The sequence below is a fragment of the Dunckerocampus dactyliophorus genome, chromosome 19 (genome assembly GCF_027744805.1).
Source record: "Dunckerocampus dactyliophorus isolate RoL2022-P2 chromosome 19, RoL_Ddac_1.1, whole genome shotgun sequence".
NCBI classification, from domain to species: Eukaryota; Metazoa; Chordata; class Actinopteri; order Syngnathiformes; family Syngnathidae; genus Dunckerocampus; species Dunckerocampus dactyliophorus.
Genome location: NC_072837.1, coordinates 10,842,532 through 10,861,462, shown reverse-complemented (window position 1 = coordinate 10,861,462; position 18,931 = coordinate 10,842,532). Strand labels below are relative to the sequence as shown.

Below are 18,931 nucleotides of genomic sequence, written 5' to 3'. Positions count from 1 at the left end.
CATCGAACGGCCGTTAATCGGTGAAATTTGAGTCTTCATCGAGCAAACATGAGTCAGTGACAGTGATTGTCTGATACCATCTCTGACAACTGATAAACCAAGGCTGTGGCCTGGGAAAAGGGAATTTACAAACTGTGGAGAAATATGCAGCCCATCTCGATATAGGAGCCTGTCGATTTTCTTCCCTCAGCTTATGTTGATGATGATGAGATTGGTGAGCACTCATCAATAGAGGGAAACACGGGACCACAGCACATCAAATGCCTTAGGTTTTTAAAAGTGTTTCTGCTGTTAAGCGATAATTATTATTATTGGTTATGTTATGTATTCATATGGAATTATACATGCAAAAAAAACAGCTGCAGGGCACACTCATGGGTTCTTTCATCAATTTGTACGCACACGCAGTCTTTTTTTTTTAATCAAATATGACCTATGATGAATAGATCATCCTAGACCCACATGTGCCACTGCCTGATTGTCATCAGACCAGGATTGCATTAGCCGACAAAATGCGAAGAATCCTTCTCACAAGATTCCAACTATACTATCAAAAATGTCAATATTTACTGAGGGCGAATGAAGAAAGCAGCGATTGTATTGGATTTTGTGGATTTGCGTCATTCGTCGGTGTAACCTTTTGAAATTTTCGTACCATTTCTTGGTAGCGTTTGGAACTTTCACTTGCAGTTTGTGTCATTTGGGTTTTGCCTGTACTGTCCAAAACACTCACTCAAATCCGCAGATACTGTGATGCATCTCCTGAAGACAAGCGTAACCGTGTAAAGAGTGACCATAACGTGGGCGTGACCCCGTTCTTGATTATGTTGTGCAACATGTAAACATGATTCCAAATGCATTTATCATCTACTCATGTAATGGATGGATGGTCACATTTACAACAACAACAGCAGCGAGGTCACTGACCGACATGCAAACATGTCCTCGAGAGTCCGCACTAAAAACTCATTACGCTATTCCACGTTTAATTTAAACGGATTCTCATCAGTAAAACACAGACGTGCTTGTTGGGAATGAACAAATGAGTCAACGTATGATTGGTAAAATGAGAAAAACAAAGGACAGTTAATGCGAAGCTCCTAATTTGAGTGGCAAGCCCTGTGGAAAGGCCATTGTCATTAGCTTTTCAATATTGTCTCACAGGTTCAGAATATTAGTATAATCATAAATGAAAATATGGCTTCGAGGCAAATAGCCAAATTACAAATTCCGAGTCAATTTGTTCAACAAAATAAATGAAGTTGTGGTGAACTTGCACACTACATCAAAAAGGTACGGTATGTTGGTACGTTTATATTGCAAACATTATTTGTCTATAAGATCAGAAATTGTGTTAAAATATTTATACAATCCTGATCAAAATGTTAAAAATTGCAAGAATTTAAATTTTGCACAGTTGCATCTTCAGGAGGTTATAAGTAGGGGTTCAAAATGCAAAAAGAAGAAATGGGAGTGAGACATTTTTGGAGGAAGCGATTTATTGCAAACAAGCATTGAGGCTGTTTATCAGCTGATCAAAAGTTTAAGACCACAGCTTTTAAAATCTTGCCAAAAATGTGGATTCAATGTAATTTTCTATCAGGTATTGACACTGTCGTGTTTTCTTGGTGGCAAAGGCAAAAAAGCTTTCCCTCTTTGAACGCGGTCGGATTGCTGAGCTGCATAAGCAAGCCCTCTTGCAGCGCGCCATTGCTGCTGAGGATGGATGCAGTAAGACAGTCATTTCAAAATTCTTCAAAGATCCTGACAGTTATGGAACAAAAAAGTCAAGTGATAGACCCCCAAAAAATGTCAATGGTCTTTAACAAAGGATGTTGGGACGTTCCTTGGTCCAGATAAAGGTTGTTACTGGTGCCGAGTCCAATAACCATCAACCACCAGCATCTCTTTTAAGACAAAAAAAAGACTTGTCTCCTTCAACGGCACAAATGTGACTGTTTGGAATTTGCATGAGAGCACTAAACATGGGACTTTGAAAGGTGGAAGAAAGTTTTATTCTCTGATGAGAAAAAATGTAACCTTGACGGTCCTGATGGCTTCCAACGTTACTGTCATGATAAGAAAACCCCAACTGAGATGTTTTCCACACGGCCCAGTAGAGGGGGCGCCATCATTATCTGGGCTGATTTTTCCTTCAATGGAACAATGGAGCTTCAGGTTGTGCAGGGGCGTCAAACGGCAGTTGGCTATGTGGAGATGTTGCAGGGTGCATGTCTCATGACTGAAGGTCCTCGTCTGTGTGGTCATGACTGGCTTTTTCAACAGCACAACACTGCGGTTCACAAAGCCCGCCTGACAAAGTAAGGGGGTTTCAGGTTTTTTTGATCTATGGTCTACACGTAACCTTTGATCAGCTGATGATTGTTTGCAGTAAATTGTTTCCTCAAATTTTTTTTTCTCACTGCCATTTCTTCATTTTGCATGTTGAAGCTTTACTTAGAACCTCCTTGTGATCCAACATTCTTGCACATTTTCAAATGGTCTTAAAATTTTGATCAGGAGTGTATACAGTATATGTAAACCTGCTGATACAGGATTTCTATTTTTACCATAAAGTTACACCCAAAAGCGCATTATGACTTAAAAGTCCCTCATAAGTCCTTTATTAGTGGGAAAACAGGTTGTAACTGTCAATGACTTCCCCATGATAAATGTTGATATTTGTCTTTTTAGTTCAGTTTCTATTTACGAGGGGTGTCATGAGACGATACGCGATATTGGGTCTACGAGAACGAGAGGAGATGATACTTTAATATTACTTTTAACAAAAATACAATGCAATACAATGCTAGCGACCCGGCCTCCACCCACCGAGACAAAGAGACTGTATGACTGACAAAAGGGCTCACTCCGTTCATGCCGTTGTTCTATGGAAAAAATGCACCAAGGTACTGAAACCAATGCAAAGTGAATTCTCTTCCTGCCTGTTTGGAGGCGGGAGACGGGGAAAACAGACATGCACAGACATGCATGTGACTATATATAGAGACCGGCAAAATCATCGAGTTAATTTTCATTTATTGTGTAATTTATTTATCTATTATCATCGTAGGCCTAGTGGCCTTTTTTCTGAACACGATACCTCACGATATCTTGTGACACCCCTAGTATTTACAGTAGATGCAGATTTTTTTTATTATTTTATTTTAGTTATTTATATGTTTTTATTTTGAAATGTTTTTAATTGAGGGAAAACCTGCCCGTTTGCGGATTTTCAAACCGAAAATAAACCTTTTTTCCAGAAAACCCACCTCATTAACTCAAAGTCGGTAGTGATTTATAATAAAGCATACAATTTACAACATGCTAATACATCTTCAAGCATCCAGTACATGCTTAGAATTATAACTGCTAACAAAAGTGTTACCAGTAGATGGCAATCTAACATCAGCAGATATCTGTACACTGCATGTTAAGGCTTGCACCAAGGAAGAAGGCAGCGTGTTTTTTTGTCAATAAGTTACTGATAAGCAAAAAAAGAGCAATTTTGATGTTTTATTTGTTGATGAAACAGAGCATTGCAATTTTGGTGTGAGGTAGAGCACTTTCATTTTTACCTATACTTTCCGATTCTACTGTAATACAACCTAGCATGTTTGTAAGTGGTTCTTAAATAAGATGGTGTGTTTTTATGGAAGTTAGAAGGGTACCTGATATGCCAAAGTCGAAGATGGCTAAGTTGACAGTCATGAGCTCTGGAGGCTTTAGTTTGGTTTTCCGTTTGATGGTCATATACAAAACGTATCCGTTCCCTGTTGCTGACATAATACCTGTAAAAGAGAGAGATAAATGTTGTATAGGCATCACTCGAGCTGACATTATGTTCAATATCTGGATTTATTTGTCATTCTTGTCATTCATGTACATTACCCATCCATCGGAATATCTTGGTCATGGTCTATCTTTGTAATCCTTAAGCACTTTATGTTTTATTAAACACCACAGGTGTTCCTAATCAACTGGCCCGTTTTCAACCTTGTTCATCAATTACGTCGTTACGGTTACACAGAATTTTACCAACTATAAATAGCAAAAGTTCGCCTCATCGAGGCCTATCCACTGGTATAACATGCGTTGGGGTTCTTCGCACGGTATGGGCTGAACGGGCGGCTCCTAATCAAGTGACCCGTTTTCGACTTAGTTCGTTGATGTCTGCAAAATACAAGGAAGAAGGGTCTTGAACTTGTTATGTTATGTTTATTTGTATTTATTCTTATTTATTTATTATTATATTGATTATTATACATGATTACTATTTATTATGATTGGGGGGCAGCCTTGACAATTCTACTACCATAGTGCGACATTACCTAATCTTTTTTCTATGTATTAAAAAGTGAATAAATGTACAGCAACAGATGTGAAACGGTGGGGGGGGGTAGGATTAAATAAGCTTTGCTTCTTCCTACTCCTTTTGGACATGTGGAACTGTGGACTGTACTATGCGATGTATCCTACTGTAACTTGTATGCATGTTCAAAGAAAATGAAACCATTACCATTACCAATTTTACCAACCATAAATAGCACACTTCACTTCATCAAGGCCTATCTAGTAATATAACGTGTGTGGGTTCTCCGCATGGTTGCGGCAGAATAAGATATTTAAAAAAAAAAAAACTATATATAAATATGTAGAATAACAGGATGGGCTGCGTTTTGCCAGCAGGCCCATAATAAATGGCCATACCTATTGTATTATACCATAAGTGTAAGATATCCCTTTTTCATAGACCACTTGGAGAGACACAATAACAGCACTGACCTATGATGCAGATGTAAAAAGCTGCGACAATGTCTGCCTCCTTTGAGAGTCTTGAAGCAAACGGATCACCACGGAGGAGATAATGGGGCACGTAGGAGGAATATGGCCACGTCTCATTCACCATCACTGCCATCGGTGGAGATTTTTCTGTCGAAGAAAAGGGAAAGGATGATACAGACGCCATGGAAGAAGTGAGTAATTATCGATATTTCAAAGCATAGTTCGTATAAGCATAGGATAGCATTGTTAGCCAGGTGTGCTCTGTTGAAAAGTGCTCAAACTCTATTTTTATGTTTACATTACAACCCATTACTGCTTTATACATACTGTATGTGTATTTATCAGGTATTCGCGCGCCATGAAATGTTAACAAATGTATCCACTCAATGTGGATGCACATGTACTAGAATAAGTAGTCAGTAAGAATGCTTCACACTGAGACAGCAAGGGCTTTTCTGTTTGTGATCATTACCCTTCAGTCATTATCACACCACTTCAAAAGGAAAGCCATTTCCTGGAAAATTACTTGTTGACAGATAATTTAAAAAGTCTGGCGGTCCCATCATGCTATATCCCCGCTGTGCGACGGATCAATGTCAGTAAAAAGTACTTTTGTAGTACTGTAGCACTCTGAAAAACATCAAATCCACATGGGTGGCGTTAAAAAAAAAAGTATGTCCACATAAAAACACATTCGCTGGCTGTCATGCCCATTTTGGCCAATCAGAAACCTGAAAAAGCAATCAATGTAGTGATAGATGTGCATGATGTGTGCATTATCTTTCAAATCAGTGCACACGGAGCCCAGGGAACTGATCGTTTTAACCTCCGAGCATGTCATTCATAATTGGCGTTCCTTCACTGTAAAGACGGTCTTACAACATTAGACACTCGGACCTGCCAACCTAGAAGAAATGTTATGAGTACTCCCCCGCCACGTTCATATTTTCATTTATGTTTTTGTTTACATGCCTGGCTGGCGGCATCAAGCTCGTTTTTGAGCTATTACGTTCATGGGATACATCAGGGGTCTCAAACACAATTTACCTGGGGGCCACTGGAGGTAGAGTCTGAGTGAGGCTGGGCCGCATCAAGTATTGGGAGTCGGGCTGGGAATCTCGGGGTACCTCACGATACGACACGCGATACATGGCTCACAATAACAATAATATCTTGATACAGTAATAGGGTGAATCAAATAAATAAATACATAATTTCACAGTTTATATTTGGCTGCATTCAGCTGGGATAGGCTCCAGCTTACCCGTGACCCTAATGAAGACAAGCGGTATAGAAAATGGGTGGAATTTTTTTACCACATTTTTTAAGTGACTCACTCACTCTTAGCTCAGTGTAGGCTTATGTGTGCATCCTACGGGTAACATTGGCTTGTCGCAGGCCGTATTACAGTCATCTTTGAAGACAAGTCGCGGGCCGCAAAATGTGACTCGGCTGGCCGCAAATGGCCCACGGGCCACGACTTTGAGACCCCTGACTTAGCGCTTGCGGGCCGCATTTACGGTAGTCTTTCCTGTCAAGAGTTTGAGACCCCTGGGATACATCGATCGTCATCACAAATGACTTTTTTAAAGTGTCACTTAATCTTGGTCTCTTGTTACCATTATAATACTTGCAGCTTGTCTCCAAAACACTAATTGTGTGTCGAAGTTGTGCACCTGAAACACATACAGTAGTGTGTCCAGCATTAAGATAGTGCCGCTATCACAGGCGTCTCCAACAGGTAGCTCGTAAGATAGCAGTAGCTCACCAGCGGATGTTGAGTAGTTCACCAAACTTTGCTTCATTTTTATAAATGTTCTATTCAAACATGGCACCCGAATTTAATGACAAAGGAGCACACCGAGTGGAGCTTTGTAAATACGGTAAAATGTAAATGTTGACAGTCAAATAAAACACAAATAGATCACCTCTACAGTACTTTCTTTTTGTCAAAGTAGTTTTAATAGTGCTACAAGTTGGATACACCTGTGTTAGCATAACCCTGGACTCTCTGTTTATAGACGACACATTGTTAACAAAAATATTTAAATTGTTATTTTGTTATTTGTTTTATTTAGCACAAAATATATTATTGAACAACTCATGTCCCATGTATTCGTATTACTCTAAAATGGACATCAAATTAAACTTAGGTTTGTGTCAAATAGGTCAAAATGTTGTACTTTTGTGCTAGTCACATAGTACTACATTATAGGACTAAATAGGTCAGGTAACGAAAGGATGCTCGACATTTTAGACTTTCATCTTAAGTGCTCGCAGCAACTTTGCCATTAAATTAACAGTTTTGCAATGTTCTCGGTTCATGTCCTAGCGGTTGTTGGAAAACATTAAATAAATAAGTTAATAAATAAATAAATAAGTTTAAAAAAAATTAAATGCTATTTGTCATTAATGTAAAATGGCGGCAGTCCGCCCTCCCACGCAGCCTTCCACCACAGCTTCTAGGGGAAAACCTGAATAATGTTAAAAAAAAAATGTTTAAAAATGTATTTAGGAGGTCATAAGGTCATAAGGTGACCAAGTGAATAGAAATTCACTTGGTCTCAAACCAATCAAGCACAATAACTGAGAGATTACGGAATAGATTTAAAGACAAAGATTTGTGTTTGCTGCTTTTTCCTGTTCCATTATGTTTTTGGCTCTATTTTTCCAATTGTTGCTGTTTTTTTTTAAAGAGGTTTAATTTTATTTTATACATTGTGCTCTGGACAAATGCCTGCTCTAATGGCTTTTCGTCAGGGTTGAGCTTGTGACGTGACATCATCTCTGTCCACTACTTAGCTTGTTAGCTTCCTTTGTAACAAGCAAACAATAGTAATTGAGAAGCGAAGGGAAGCGTTATTGCAAAAACTAACTAATAACTGATTTTTATTGCAAATGTTAATCCAAAATCGGAGGAAGAGAGGTTCACACAGGTGGGCTGTACGCCCTCTGAATGGAACTGTACACACACAGAATAATAATAATAATAATGTACTACAAGCTAACGAATTACAGCCTTTACGGTCTGCGTGATTAGATGTTTTCGGAGGTGGACGTCACGCAACGCATGAGGTTTTGCGGGAGGAGGAGCGAGTCGGTGTTGCGTACGCTGGTGCCTCGACACAGGAGCATAACCCAGGCTTCCCAGACTGAACTCGAAACTGAAACTGGCGAAACGCAACAAAATACAGTCCCTGAAGAGCAGCAAAGCGTATTCAAGGGTCCAAAAGTACAAAAAATGCATACAGGTTGACAGGTCTGTTAACTGATCATATACTTCTGCAATCAGCAGGATTTACAATTCACAAGCACTCTTCTTCTTTGCTTTTCAGCTAAACTGAACAAAAGTGTTTGTAAGCATTTGTGAACCCTCAAAAGGCAAACGGACATAATCAATGATTATAGTTTCAGATAGAATGGCAAGGAATTACTCCATCTGCTGCTGTGCATGCCTTTTGCCTAAAATGGAAGATTTCCCTCACAGCAGGGGATCAAGTCACAGTATGATTGAATCGGCATATCAATCTTATCAGTGTCATTGTCTCTATGTCAGTGACAGAGATTTCAGTCTTGTTTTATGGAACAAACAAATACCTACACCAAGGGCATAAAATGTAGTAATAAAAACAGTAAGAATTATATGAAACAGTATTAAGAGAGAAAAAAGAAACACTGCGCTGCTTAGTTATCACTGTCGCTTTCGTAGGAGCAAATGCTTTAACATCCTCAAGGATACTGTAGCGACCTGGCAGTCTCGTGTAGTGTAAGAGACTTCTGTGCTTCCCGACACTCTGTGAAGCCCAGAATGACATGCGTCCTGAAGAGGAGGACGCGGACAATCGAGTTTACTGATGTTGTTTTGGTGTGGTGCGGACGACAGTCGCCTGTTTTGTTTTTGCAATATCACTTTGGGCGTTGAATTTCACAGCTTCACTCTGTCGCGATTTTTCAGAATTATACTAATTAATAAATCATGCTGTTTGGTAGTTAAATACAGCTTATTTTTAGTTTAAAAAAAACATGCATATTTAAGCAAATTTTAAGTATGTTTTTGGGGTAAATTAAGCATTTTCAAGCAGAAAAATGCCTAACGAAGTATACAAATATAGGTCATGCAGAAGGCACATTCAAAATGCTGAATGATATGTAGTATTCTACACTGGTCACTAAGCGTCAGTGATGTGGGTGAGACACACAAGTACAAGACTTGATCACCGGAACAACAGGCTTTTATTGCAGGTTTGAATAATTCCTAACACGGGCTACTGTTGCGGCCGTAACCCATGCCAAGCTGAAACTCAACTCCGAACCCCGGATGTCACTTCCTGTCCACGCCACCAGAACACATTTACAGCAACACACACGAGTACAAATCTTATTTATGTCTTAAATGGCTTACTTTCATATGTCATTATGTTTACTATAATTGGGTAATAGGAGTGTAAAGGTGACTACAGGGTTGCTATTTCATGTCTAAAGGGCTCTAATAATGTTAAAAACCACATTTAGAATGTCATAAACGGGTTTTCTATGCTCTCACTACGAAAATATTCCATTCATAAATAAGGAATCCTACTTCACAGAAATTCACTTATCACGGCCGGGTCTGGAACAAATTAACCGCGATAAATGAGGGATTACTGTAAAGAGATTGTCGATTGACCACCTCCTCGTCATCCTTACAGTGTAGGTGTTACAATTCCATCTTTATTCTTATAAGCAGATCCAGGGACTCATACATTCACAAGTTCATGTCTTCATTCAAATCATTTTGAATGAAGACAATGCTCCATGTAATGTATTTAGGTGTCATTTGATTTATTGCATGTTTTGAAAGCAGCTAATGTAGATTTTAGTCCCTTGTATTAAGTCTAGTAACATGACGCATGTTTTGATGATGTCTTATTTTGTTTGTGGTCAACTTTACTTTCACTTTGTAATGTTTGCTTCAGCATTTGTTTTTCAGCTGTTTGCAAATACTCAGTGGCTGCAATTTCAATAGCTAGTAAATATGACTGACATTTGTAAGATGTTTTTGTGAATAAGCCTTTTATTAACACATAATGTATTAGTTCAAAAACACCTCACATTAGCCTAAGTGCAGTATTATCACGTTCAGCCCAATGCAGCCACTTGTTTTTATTTGGAAATGGTCAACATTCTAAGCTAATGACCAAAATGCACTACATGTATATATTTCATTAGACAGGCGAAGAGTAAGGTGTGGAGGTGTTATGTCAGATGCAACATCTGCAGTGTGCAAGTTAGCCAGGGCTCCAGCACCGGCAAAGCAAAGAACACTACAAATTTGTGTCAGCACCTAAAAGTAAATCATCAAGAGACCAATAGAGTCCTTATGTTGACAGGGTTCAATTAAACTTCCTTATTTTCATTTAGTGGTATTCTTCTTCTTTGTGATGAACCGTATTTTGGATATAGTAAGTGCATGAACAGTATATATGCTCTGTATATCAATGTTCTTATTTCATATATCGGTTGATATATCGGTTATCAGCTTTTTTCAGCATCAGCCCCAAAAATCCGATATCAGTTGGGCTCTAATAATGTCCATATGTTTTTGAAAGTCAAATGAAAATGTAATTTATCTAACAGATTTTCCTTGAGAAAGGTTCACCTGTAAAGTGAAATGTTAAAACAACTGATTTGGGTAGTCTATGGTGCGTAACGTGACAAAAAGATCCAAGGACTACTACGATAATGCTGTCACTACATTCAATTTGTATGGCAGTTGTATTGTGTTTTTGATAAAAACACTAATAAATTCACGTGACAGTTTAGCTTTTACTGGTAAGCTACAGTATATGGGATGGATAATCCGTCCATCCATTTTCTATAGCCTATCCCAGCTGACAGGCGGGGTACACCCTGGACTGGTCGCCAGCCAATCACAGGGCACATACTGTATAGACAAACAATCATTCACACTCACATTCATACCTATTTAGGACAATTTAGAGCCTCCAATTAACCTAACATGCATGTTTTTGGAATGTGGGAGGAAACCGGAAACCGTTTTTCACGTGCAATTCGTACTGTCTATCAAACATTTGGAGCATTTCCTGAAATGCTGGCTTTTCAACTGTGCATTTGTTTTGTTTTGACTGTCTGTGAACGCACGCCATTTTGCGGTGTTCCGTTTGTATTTACTATGCCAACCGAACGTCTCAGTGAGTGTTGACTGTCGGGACGGAGGGTCTGAATCTCGATGTGCAGTTTTTGTGCCCCAGAAAGGGTGAAATAAGCATAAAAAAGCAGGGAAAATAAGCGAGAAATACACATATTCCACACCACAGCTGGAGCTAGTACTTGGTTAAGTAGGGCAAAAACAATAACAGGCTCTTATTAGTTGCACCACAAGAGAAATTCAGCTTGACTAAAAGTATATTGAACACGCAACAAGCACACTGACCAAGAAGGCGCATATGATAATTGGGAATGAAGGGTCAGTGCAGGAGGTGGATCGTTCAGAGACATTTTGTTGCCATGTCTCCTCCCTCCTCTCATTAGAAAACCTTCAATTGAACTTCAGTGTTCAAGAGTGAAATAAAATGTTTTTTTCTTGAATAAAGAAAGAAATCGGAAGAACTACCAGTGTATACGTGGGGTAAAATTGATAATCAATTGAAGTACAAATGGAATTCTGTCAAAAAAATAACATACACGGAAAGTCAATTGATCTAATGACGTGTTTAACGCAAATTCAAGGACCTACCAAGCAATACCAACCCCGTTTAAGCCTAATTGCCAGGATAGGAAAGCGTGCTGACCTGATCAATATTTAATTTGACCTATCAGAGGCTCACATGCTTGGTGCACGTGGCAAGTAAGAAAAGGCACGGCTCACAAAAGCAGAAGAAGTTCCACTTGTGTCGATCCGTCCCCAGTTTTCAGCTTTTCCCTGTCAGGGGTAGCCACAGTGAGTCAATATGGCTGGGAACTGAACCCATGTGTGTTGTATTACGCCACCAGGGACTTCAACCAAACTCCAAACAAACCAATGTCTATTTTTAACACACGGCTCTCTCCTCCCACTCCAAACTCCCCTGTTAGCTTGATATTGACATTCTCCTCCGATTTCGGATCAACACTTACAATAAAAGTGACTCATTTAACTATTTAATTTGATTCCGCTCCAGAACTCTCCCCTTCTCTCTTCAATCGCCATTGTTCACAAGCAACACAATTCAGAATATATTATTAAACGCATTTAACACACATTGAACACATTTAACACATGGAATCAGAGTCAGTTATACACAAAAGTTTTAGAACACTCCAATTTCTCAGGAGGAAAAACCTACATTTTTAAGTGTTAAGATGGTATTTCTCTCTTCCATTGTTAATTCCCTTTTTTCTTGCCATTTTTGTAGCGACAAATTAGTTTCTTTAGTACAAAGCTGTTCAACTGATGTACACGAGTGTATAGTACCGCAGTGTTCCATTTTTATGCAGACAGAGGAGGTAGTAAGTGATCCAGAACTTGGAACACCTGTAGGAATTAGTTGCACCGATTGCCAAGGCCTGATCAACCTCCATTTCTGCAGAACGACTTTAAATTGTTGACCCATTTTGTGGTCCCTGAAACAGGCTTTTTGTATAATTCTGAAATACACATTATTTTTCAGTTTTGGGTAACCTTACCTTTTTTTTAACCTCCGGCACTTCACCACCTTTGTACCATTTCAAGCTATTCATTGGACTTGAATGACTTGAATTTCAAAAAATAACTGGAATAATTAATTGGAGAAATGAAAATTAAGCTAGGTAACTGTAAACAGGATGAGCTACTGACATGTGAAAAGAAGAGGCTTGTTAAAGCAACAATGCCATCACGTGATTGTTATTAGCCCACAGTGAATCTATTACCTCTCATTGTGCACTGATGGGTCATTATACTGCAAATGTATGAGTCAAGATAATTGTCGGTGGTGTGAATGTGCATTATTGCTATTTTGGTGCTGTTGGGAGCACAAAAAATGAAAATAACAGGAAAGAAAATTGAGAAATATTTGTTTAATAAAGAGACTGGTATGTGAATGCAGTCAAGCACAATATATAAATAATAGAAATGCAAAATGGGCATAAGCATAATTCAATCAATTTTTGAACCATATCATATAGTCTGACTACTGTATGGAAGCAAATTACATACTGTCTGTTCCATAGTTTTACCGCTTTTTATTTTAGTCCATTGCTTGTGATTACACTGAAATGATTTCCACAAGAAACAATGACACTTTCCCTAAGGATGCTCTGATCCATCGGCCACCAATCAGTATCGGCCGATTCCTGTAAAAAACGTGTGATCGGTACTTAGTGCACTAACAACGAGCTTGTCAACCCATTGGAAATCGCAGGAGGTCATTATATACAGCAGTATAACAACAGTCTGACTCCCAGTGTCATCTTTACTAAGAACACTAAACTCATACCTGATAAATACACAAACATGTACCAATACAAGTTTGAAATGAAAAAAAAACAACTATTGTAAAGTTCTCCCATAATGCACTGCATCTGAGCAAGGCATTCATGACATCAGCCTCCCTCTAGCCTCTGAGCTCCAGGTTCCACTGGCTCCCGCTGGTGGACAGAGGCAGCATTGCAGCACCATCCACCATTTTCTATGGTGCTTGTCTTCCAATGAAATGCGTTGCTCAAGCGAAATGCATTAGGGGAAAACTTTAAAATGTTGTTTTATTTCCAATTTAAAACTCGCATTGGTACATGTTTGTATATTTCTGAGGTATACCTTTTGAGTGTTAAGTTGCTGTGTGATGAGTTTAATGTTGTTTATAAGATGACACCGCAAGTCAAATTGTTAATAGAGTAATGACCTGCAATTTCAAATGGGTTGACAAGCTCGTTGTGAGTTTTTTCATAGCTTATGATTCGCTCCTGTCATATAAGGAGCTGCCTGGTCCTCACAGACTTGTGCATGACACAATATGCCATTTTATGACATGGACACATGTGGCTTATATAGTGGGTGCGGCTTATACACCAGAATTTATGGTATATAAAAACGTATAAATGCTATGCAAGTATAGTCAAGGTATTCAAATGCTCATATCTACTGTATATATAAACACATTTCATAAATAGTTTGCTGTTGCTGATCAGTGTTGTATAAATGAACGATGTAATCAAAAAGTAATAAAGAAATAAATAAACTAGCTATTGATATTAGTATTGTTTAATATATCAGGTTTAGCTATGAGCTGGAGATAAATCTGCCGACGGAGAACCTCTTTTCTCTCTCCTGTAAAACTTATATTTAAAAAACTAATAACTTTGCTTCTATGATGTCACATTTTGTTTCTTCTCCTCCACTTGCTCTCCTTTTGCGATGGAAGGCAGATATCATCCCGTCATGACGTCAGGGTAAACATGAGAACACGTGACACAAGCAGGAAGTGCGAGGAAGGCCAGATCGTCTAAATTCACAAGGCTGGAGGAGTGGCCTCCAAACGTCTGGCCTCCGTTGGCCGGGTAGGCTACTGGCCTTGTCGGCCCTAAATTGGACACAGCCCATGTGGACAATGTAGTGTCCCCCTGCCCGTTTCCTTCACACTACACAGGCATGCAGCAGGAAACCCAACATATGTCTGCTGTGTCAGTAGGGTTGCCAAACATCCCTTGAAAAACGGAATCGTCCCTTATTTGTAAATAAAATTACATGTCCCGTGTTGAGCTGACAAGGGACTCACGTCCAGTACTGCGGCGAAAATCAAAACTAGTCTGTAAAACATTGGTGGCAGTTATCTGCCCAACGTCTGGGGCCTCTATTATGAGGCAGGATTTCTCCTCATCCTGGATGAGTTTGAGGATTAAGTCCGGATATGCCGTATTACAAAGATGTTTCACTTTTTATCAGGATACGTCACCACGGTAACTCAGATGCTGGAGCTAACCTGTTCATGAGCAGGTATAGTAAACAGTACAGGCCACTGACCAATAAAAGATCAAAGCCTCTTATAGCCCCGCCCACTGACTAATCAGTTGTCTCTAAAAATGGCGTCATTGTTTCTTGACAGTGCAGATTCAGCACAGATAGTAAGAGTAATTCAGGTTTTAAAACCAAGTACTCTAGAGGAAAGTTGTAGATGGGCTTTGGAGGGAATGGCTTACAGCTTTTGGGGTCGTATTGTATCAAGTGACATGCTGAAACAGTGCGCTTACAGTACCCACATGAAGGACAGACACTAGTTTCCTAAAACAAGTATTTTCTTCTATTTCGCATATCCATTATCTGTTTCTGTTAATACATTCCTGAATTTCAGTGCTGCAAAGTCTTTTTTTCTTTATTTTTATTTCTGTTAGCTACATCAATGTACATGTCATTTCAGTGTGACATGTGACGTGGGACGCACTTTAAGCATCGTACTCGTATGACTAGGTCTGTCATGATAACAAATTTTGCTGGTCGATAATTGTGCTACATAATATCGTCGCTAATGGGAGTTTATCGAAAACATTTTTTTAGGCCATTTTGTCATTAATTGTCATGAGAGGTGTACCGCACATTTGAACCGCTACATGGTACTCAAGTATAGAGCACAGTGTACATGTGACAGACATTAGCTTGACACAGACATTGCCTGTACGTATGTTTTTGCAATGTAGCCAGTGACAGTGGTTGTGAGAACGCACACCATTTTGCACTGTTTTGGTTATATTTGCCAAACGACCAAACGCCTCAGTAAAGAGATGAAGGCTCCGCTGCCCGAGGCACCTACATCGGTAGTTTTTTTTTACCCAGTTGAGAAAACTGTCCGTGTCGGTCGTCGGTGTCCATGCGCTCACCGTGTTCATTCTGTTTCAAACCGAAATGGTCCCACATTGTGGCTGTCGGCTGTGGCATTCGCCTCAAAACCCACCGCTTCTGCGCCTTTTTAATGTTAGCGTATGCTGCCTCAGGAAGCTCACTGCTAAACCCTCTGTATCCACTCACTAGTAGCCCCGCCTCCACAAAGAGGCTGAATGAGATGAGGGCCCACTCTCTCTGTTCATTTTACTATAGAACCAATGCACGAACCAATGAGAGTAAACCCTCTTGTCAGAGAGACGAGCAGATGAAACATACGCATACTTGCACATGTCAGTTTATAAAGGCCTTCGTAATTATCGACCTGTTTATTTTAATCGTTCGATTAATCGATTTATCGATTATCCTGACAGGCCTACGTATGACACGACTTAACGCTTTGAGTACTGCAGTAGTTCGTACTGTATGTACCGTGCGTTAATGTGTTTTGTGGCAAACTTACGCATTCAGTCTGACTTTCTGCCGGTCTTCCTTCCTGCATTCAGCAGCTACAGCTGTGTTTCCTTTAGCAAAGTATAATATCTTCATATTCGTCATACTTAACATCATAGATTGTTCTTCCTGAGTGAAGTTCGCCGCTGTGCAGCCGGTTCATGTTTGGGATTGGTCATCTGTTGCTAACCCCGCCCCCTTTACGTAAACATGACAAGTCAAGTCATGATTTTCTAGTCTAATGAAGTTGGTATCAAGCTTCCTAGTGCAGATTATCCCACATCTTCAGTGTTTGACTTGGTTAAGGTCGAAAACAAAGACGTCTTGGATAAGGTAAGCATGATTCGTAGTACAGGCCTCTGGTCTTCGGACTCTAGTTGTGACTTTTGTTTTCAAAACAAACAAGCAATACGGTTAGTTCGGAGCTAGTTTTTGTCCTACAGGGAAGGTACAAGAGGATATCACGTTCCTGGGGTAAGTAGTACTAACTTCAATAATAACAAATGAGCACAAAATAGCATAAAGACGATGGCCACACTGCTTGAGTGGAGATGTTCTTGGTAAATAAAGTAGTGTACAATTGAAATGTTGCCAGTCATAAATAAAACACAAATAGCTGACAGCTCTAATAGTGGTGAAAGCTGGAGACCCCCTACAACCTGGACACTGAATTTATTCTCTATTAAGTTAACCAGGACAGATTTCTATTTAATACAGATATTTATTTCTATTATTTTATTCTGTTAATTTTGTTATCTTGATCTAAAAAATTAATTATTGAACAGGTTCTTTCCCATGTATTCATATTACTCCAAAACACGCATCAAATTAAATTCAGGTTTGTGTCAAAAAAAAAAAAAAAATAGCACAAAAAAAGACAAAAGTTCATTTTTTAATAATTACCTTTTTGCCAGGGGCCCTTGAAATTGTCTAAAGGCGCTCCTGGCCAATGGCACTCATCATAAATACATTGAAAAATGTACAGTCAATCCATGTGATTGGCATCGGTATAGGCCGATCTCACTCATGGATGATCGGTATAGGAATCAGCAGAATAAAACCCTGATCGGAGCATCCCTATGATAGACCCTATGATGGCTATGATCTTCCCACGACTTTTCCTGATGAATTCCTGATAATCCTATTTTGAAATTTGGAGGCAGAGTGTCGTTTCTACCAGCTGTAAGCTTTCCAATGACATGACACTCACTCAGATCAGACATTGCATTCAGGAAGGACACAGCCAGCTACACACACACACACACACACACACACACACTATCACTACTGAACACGCATCCAAAATAAAAATGGTATTTTGTTAACTGTATTCAACAAAAAGCTGATTTGCACCAGCAAAATTCTGTTTTTGCCAGGGTGTCTAATGATGTCAGTCACCACAGCTTCGGCTCAAAAGTTTTTTTGAACAGTGTCATCAAAATGAATGCATTTATCACATTAATCAACTGAATTAATTAACTGAACAGACAAACTACCATCTGGACATATAATATACACATACAATATACTGTCCATACATTATATGAAAAGGTTTAATTCAATTAATAATTATAAATAAATAATTCATAGAGTAATGTATTGTTTAAAAATAATAAAAAAAATATTTTTAAAAATAATGCAAATATAATAGTATAAATAAACCATTAATATTTTTACATTAAATGCAATTTTAATTAAAATGAACATATTAAATTTAAAAATAAGAATTTATGTATTTATTTTATATATATTAAATGTCATTGTTTGTCTATATGTGCCCTGCGATTAAATTGGCGACCAGTCCAGGGTGTACCCCGCCTCTCGGCCAAAGTCAGCTGGGATAGGCTCCAGCATAGCCTCGACCCTAGTGAGGATAAGCGGCATAGAAGATGGACGGATGGATATTCAGTTTCATTGTATACGTGTATGTGTGTGTATATGTACGTACTGTATACATAGTATGTATTTTTTTCAATACAGATTTCATCTTTACATAATTTAGATGTATCCAACAATGATGTGCTTCAAATGTACTTCTCAGACCTTCCATGTATTTTTTATGGAAACTTACAGGAGGGTAATATGACATAATATTCATAAAATACTCACACTACAAACTTTAAAGTGTTTTTTATGGATCCAAAAGAAAGGTATGTAAAAAAAATCCTGAACATGAAATTAATAATGATTAATAATGAAAGGTAATAATTTAGCAATACTGTATGTGTAGTGTAGAAGTACACTTCTTTGTATAAGCGGAATTTCAATAGTGTAGGACCTGAATCTCATCAGATTGTGCTGGAGCATTAAAATTGAGAATCTTTTTAGCCATAACAAAAACAAAAAATCAAGTTATGTACTAAAACATAACAATAGTGGTTATTACCCTAAATCATTTAATAAATATATATATTATAATCACTACAACTGCGTTACATGTTTAAAACTACACACACATACAGTGTGTATACGTACAGTATATACTGTACTTTATGTATACTTGTATACTCTCCATACATTTACGTGTTTTTATCCATACCGTAAAATAAAAGGAAATACGCTTTAGATGTTAAAAAGAAAAACACTTTAAGTGAACGTGTAAATAGATGACATAAAAACACAAGTGAAGATTTCAGGCTCACCTTCTTGATCATCAGTCACTCCGGAGTTAAATCCCCGTTTAGTTCTTTTTGAACTGTAATTAAAGAAAAGAAAGTTGGAAAGTTCTAGAAGAAAAGAAAGGCAGTGAAGGTGCAGATAAAGTCAAATAGTCCCGTGACGCTTCTCTACCCTCAGCTGAAGTCTGCTCTGAATGACCGCAGCGGATCGGCAGCTTGTTCTACAAGCTGTCAAGGTACCACG

General features: G+C 38.7%; 1 protein-coding gene across 3 annotated transcripts in view; it reads right to left on the bottom strand.

Moving 5' to 3' along the window:
* opn5 (opsin 5) overlaps window positions 1-18,931 on the bottom strand; it is a 53,427-nt gene that overhangs the window by 13,092 nt on the left and 21,404 nt on the right. The window contains exons 1-4 of one of the 3 annotated variants that reach the window (XM_054762774.1): window positions 18,860-18,887; window positions 18,712-18,764; window positions 4,786-4,932; window positions 3,672-3,791 (exon numbers count right to left, since the gene is read on the bottom strand). In XM_054762774.1, coding sequence (XP_054618749.1) covers window positions 3,672-3,791; window positions 4,786-4,918 — 253 coding nt within the window. In that variant the 5' untranslated portion in view covers window positions 4,919-4,932; window positions 18,712-18,764; window positions 18,860-18,887. Of the gene's footprint in view, window positions 1-3,671; window positions 3,792-4,785; window positions 4,933-18,711; window positions 18,888-18,931 lie in introns of those variants that run through there. The other 2 variants (XM_054762773.1, XM_054762772.1) reach the window with 2 other exon arrangements.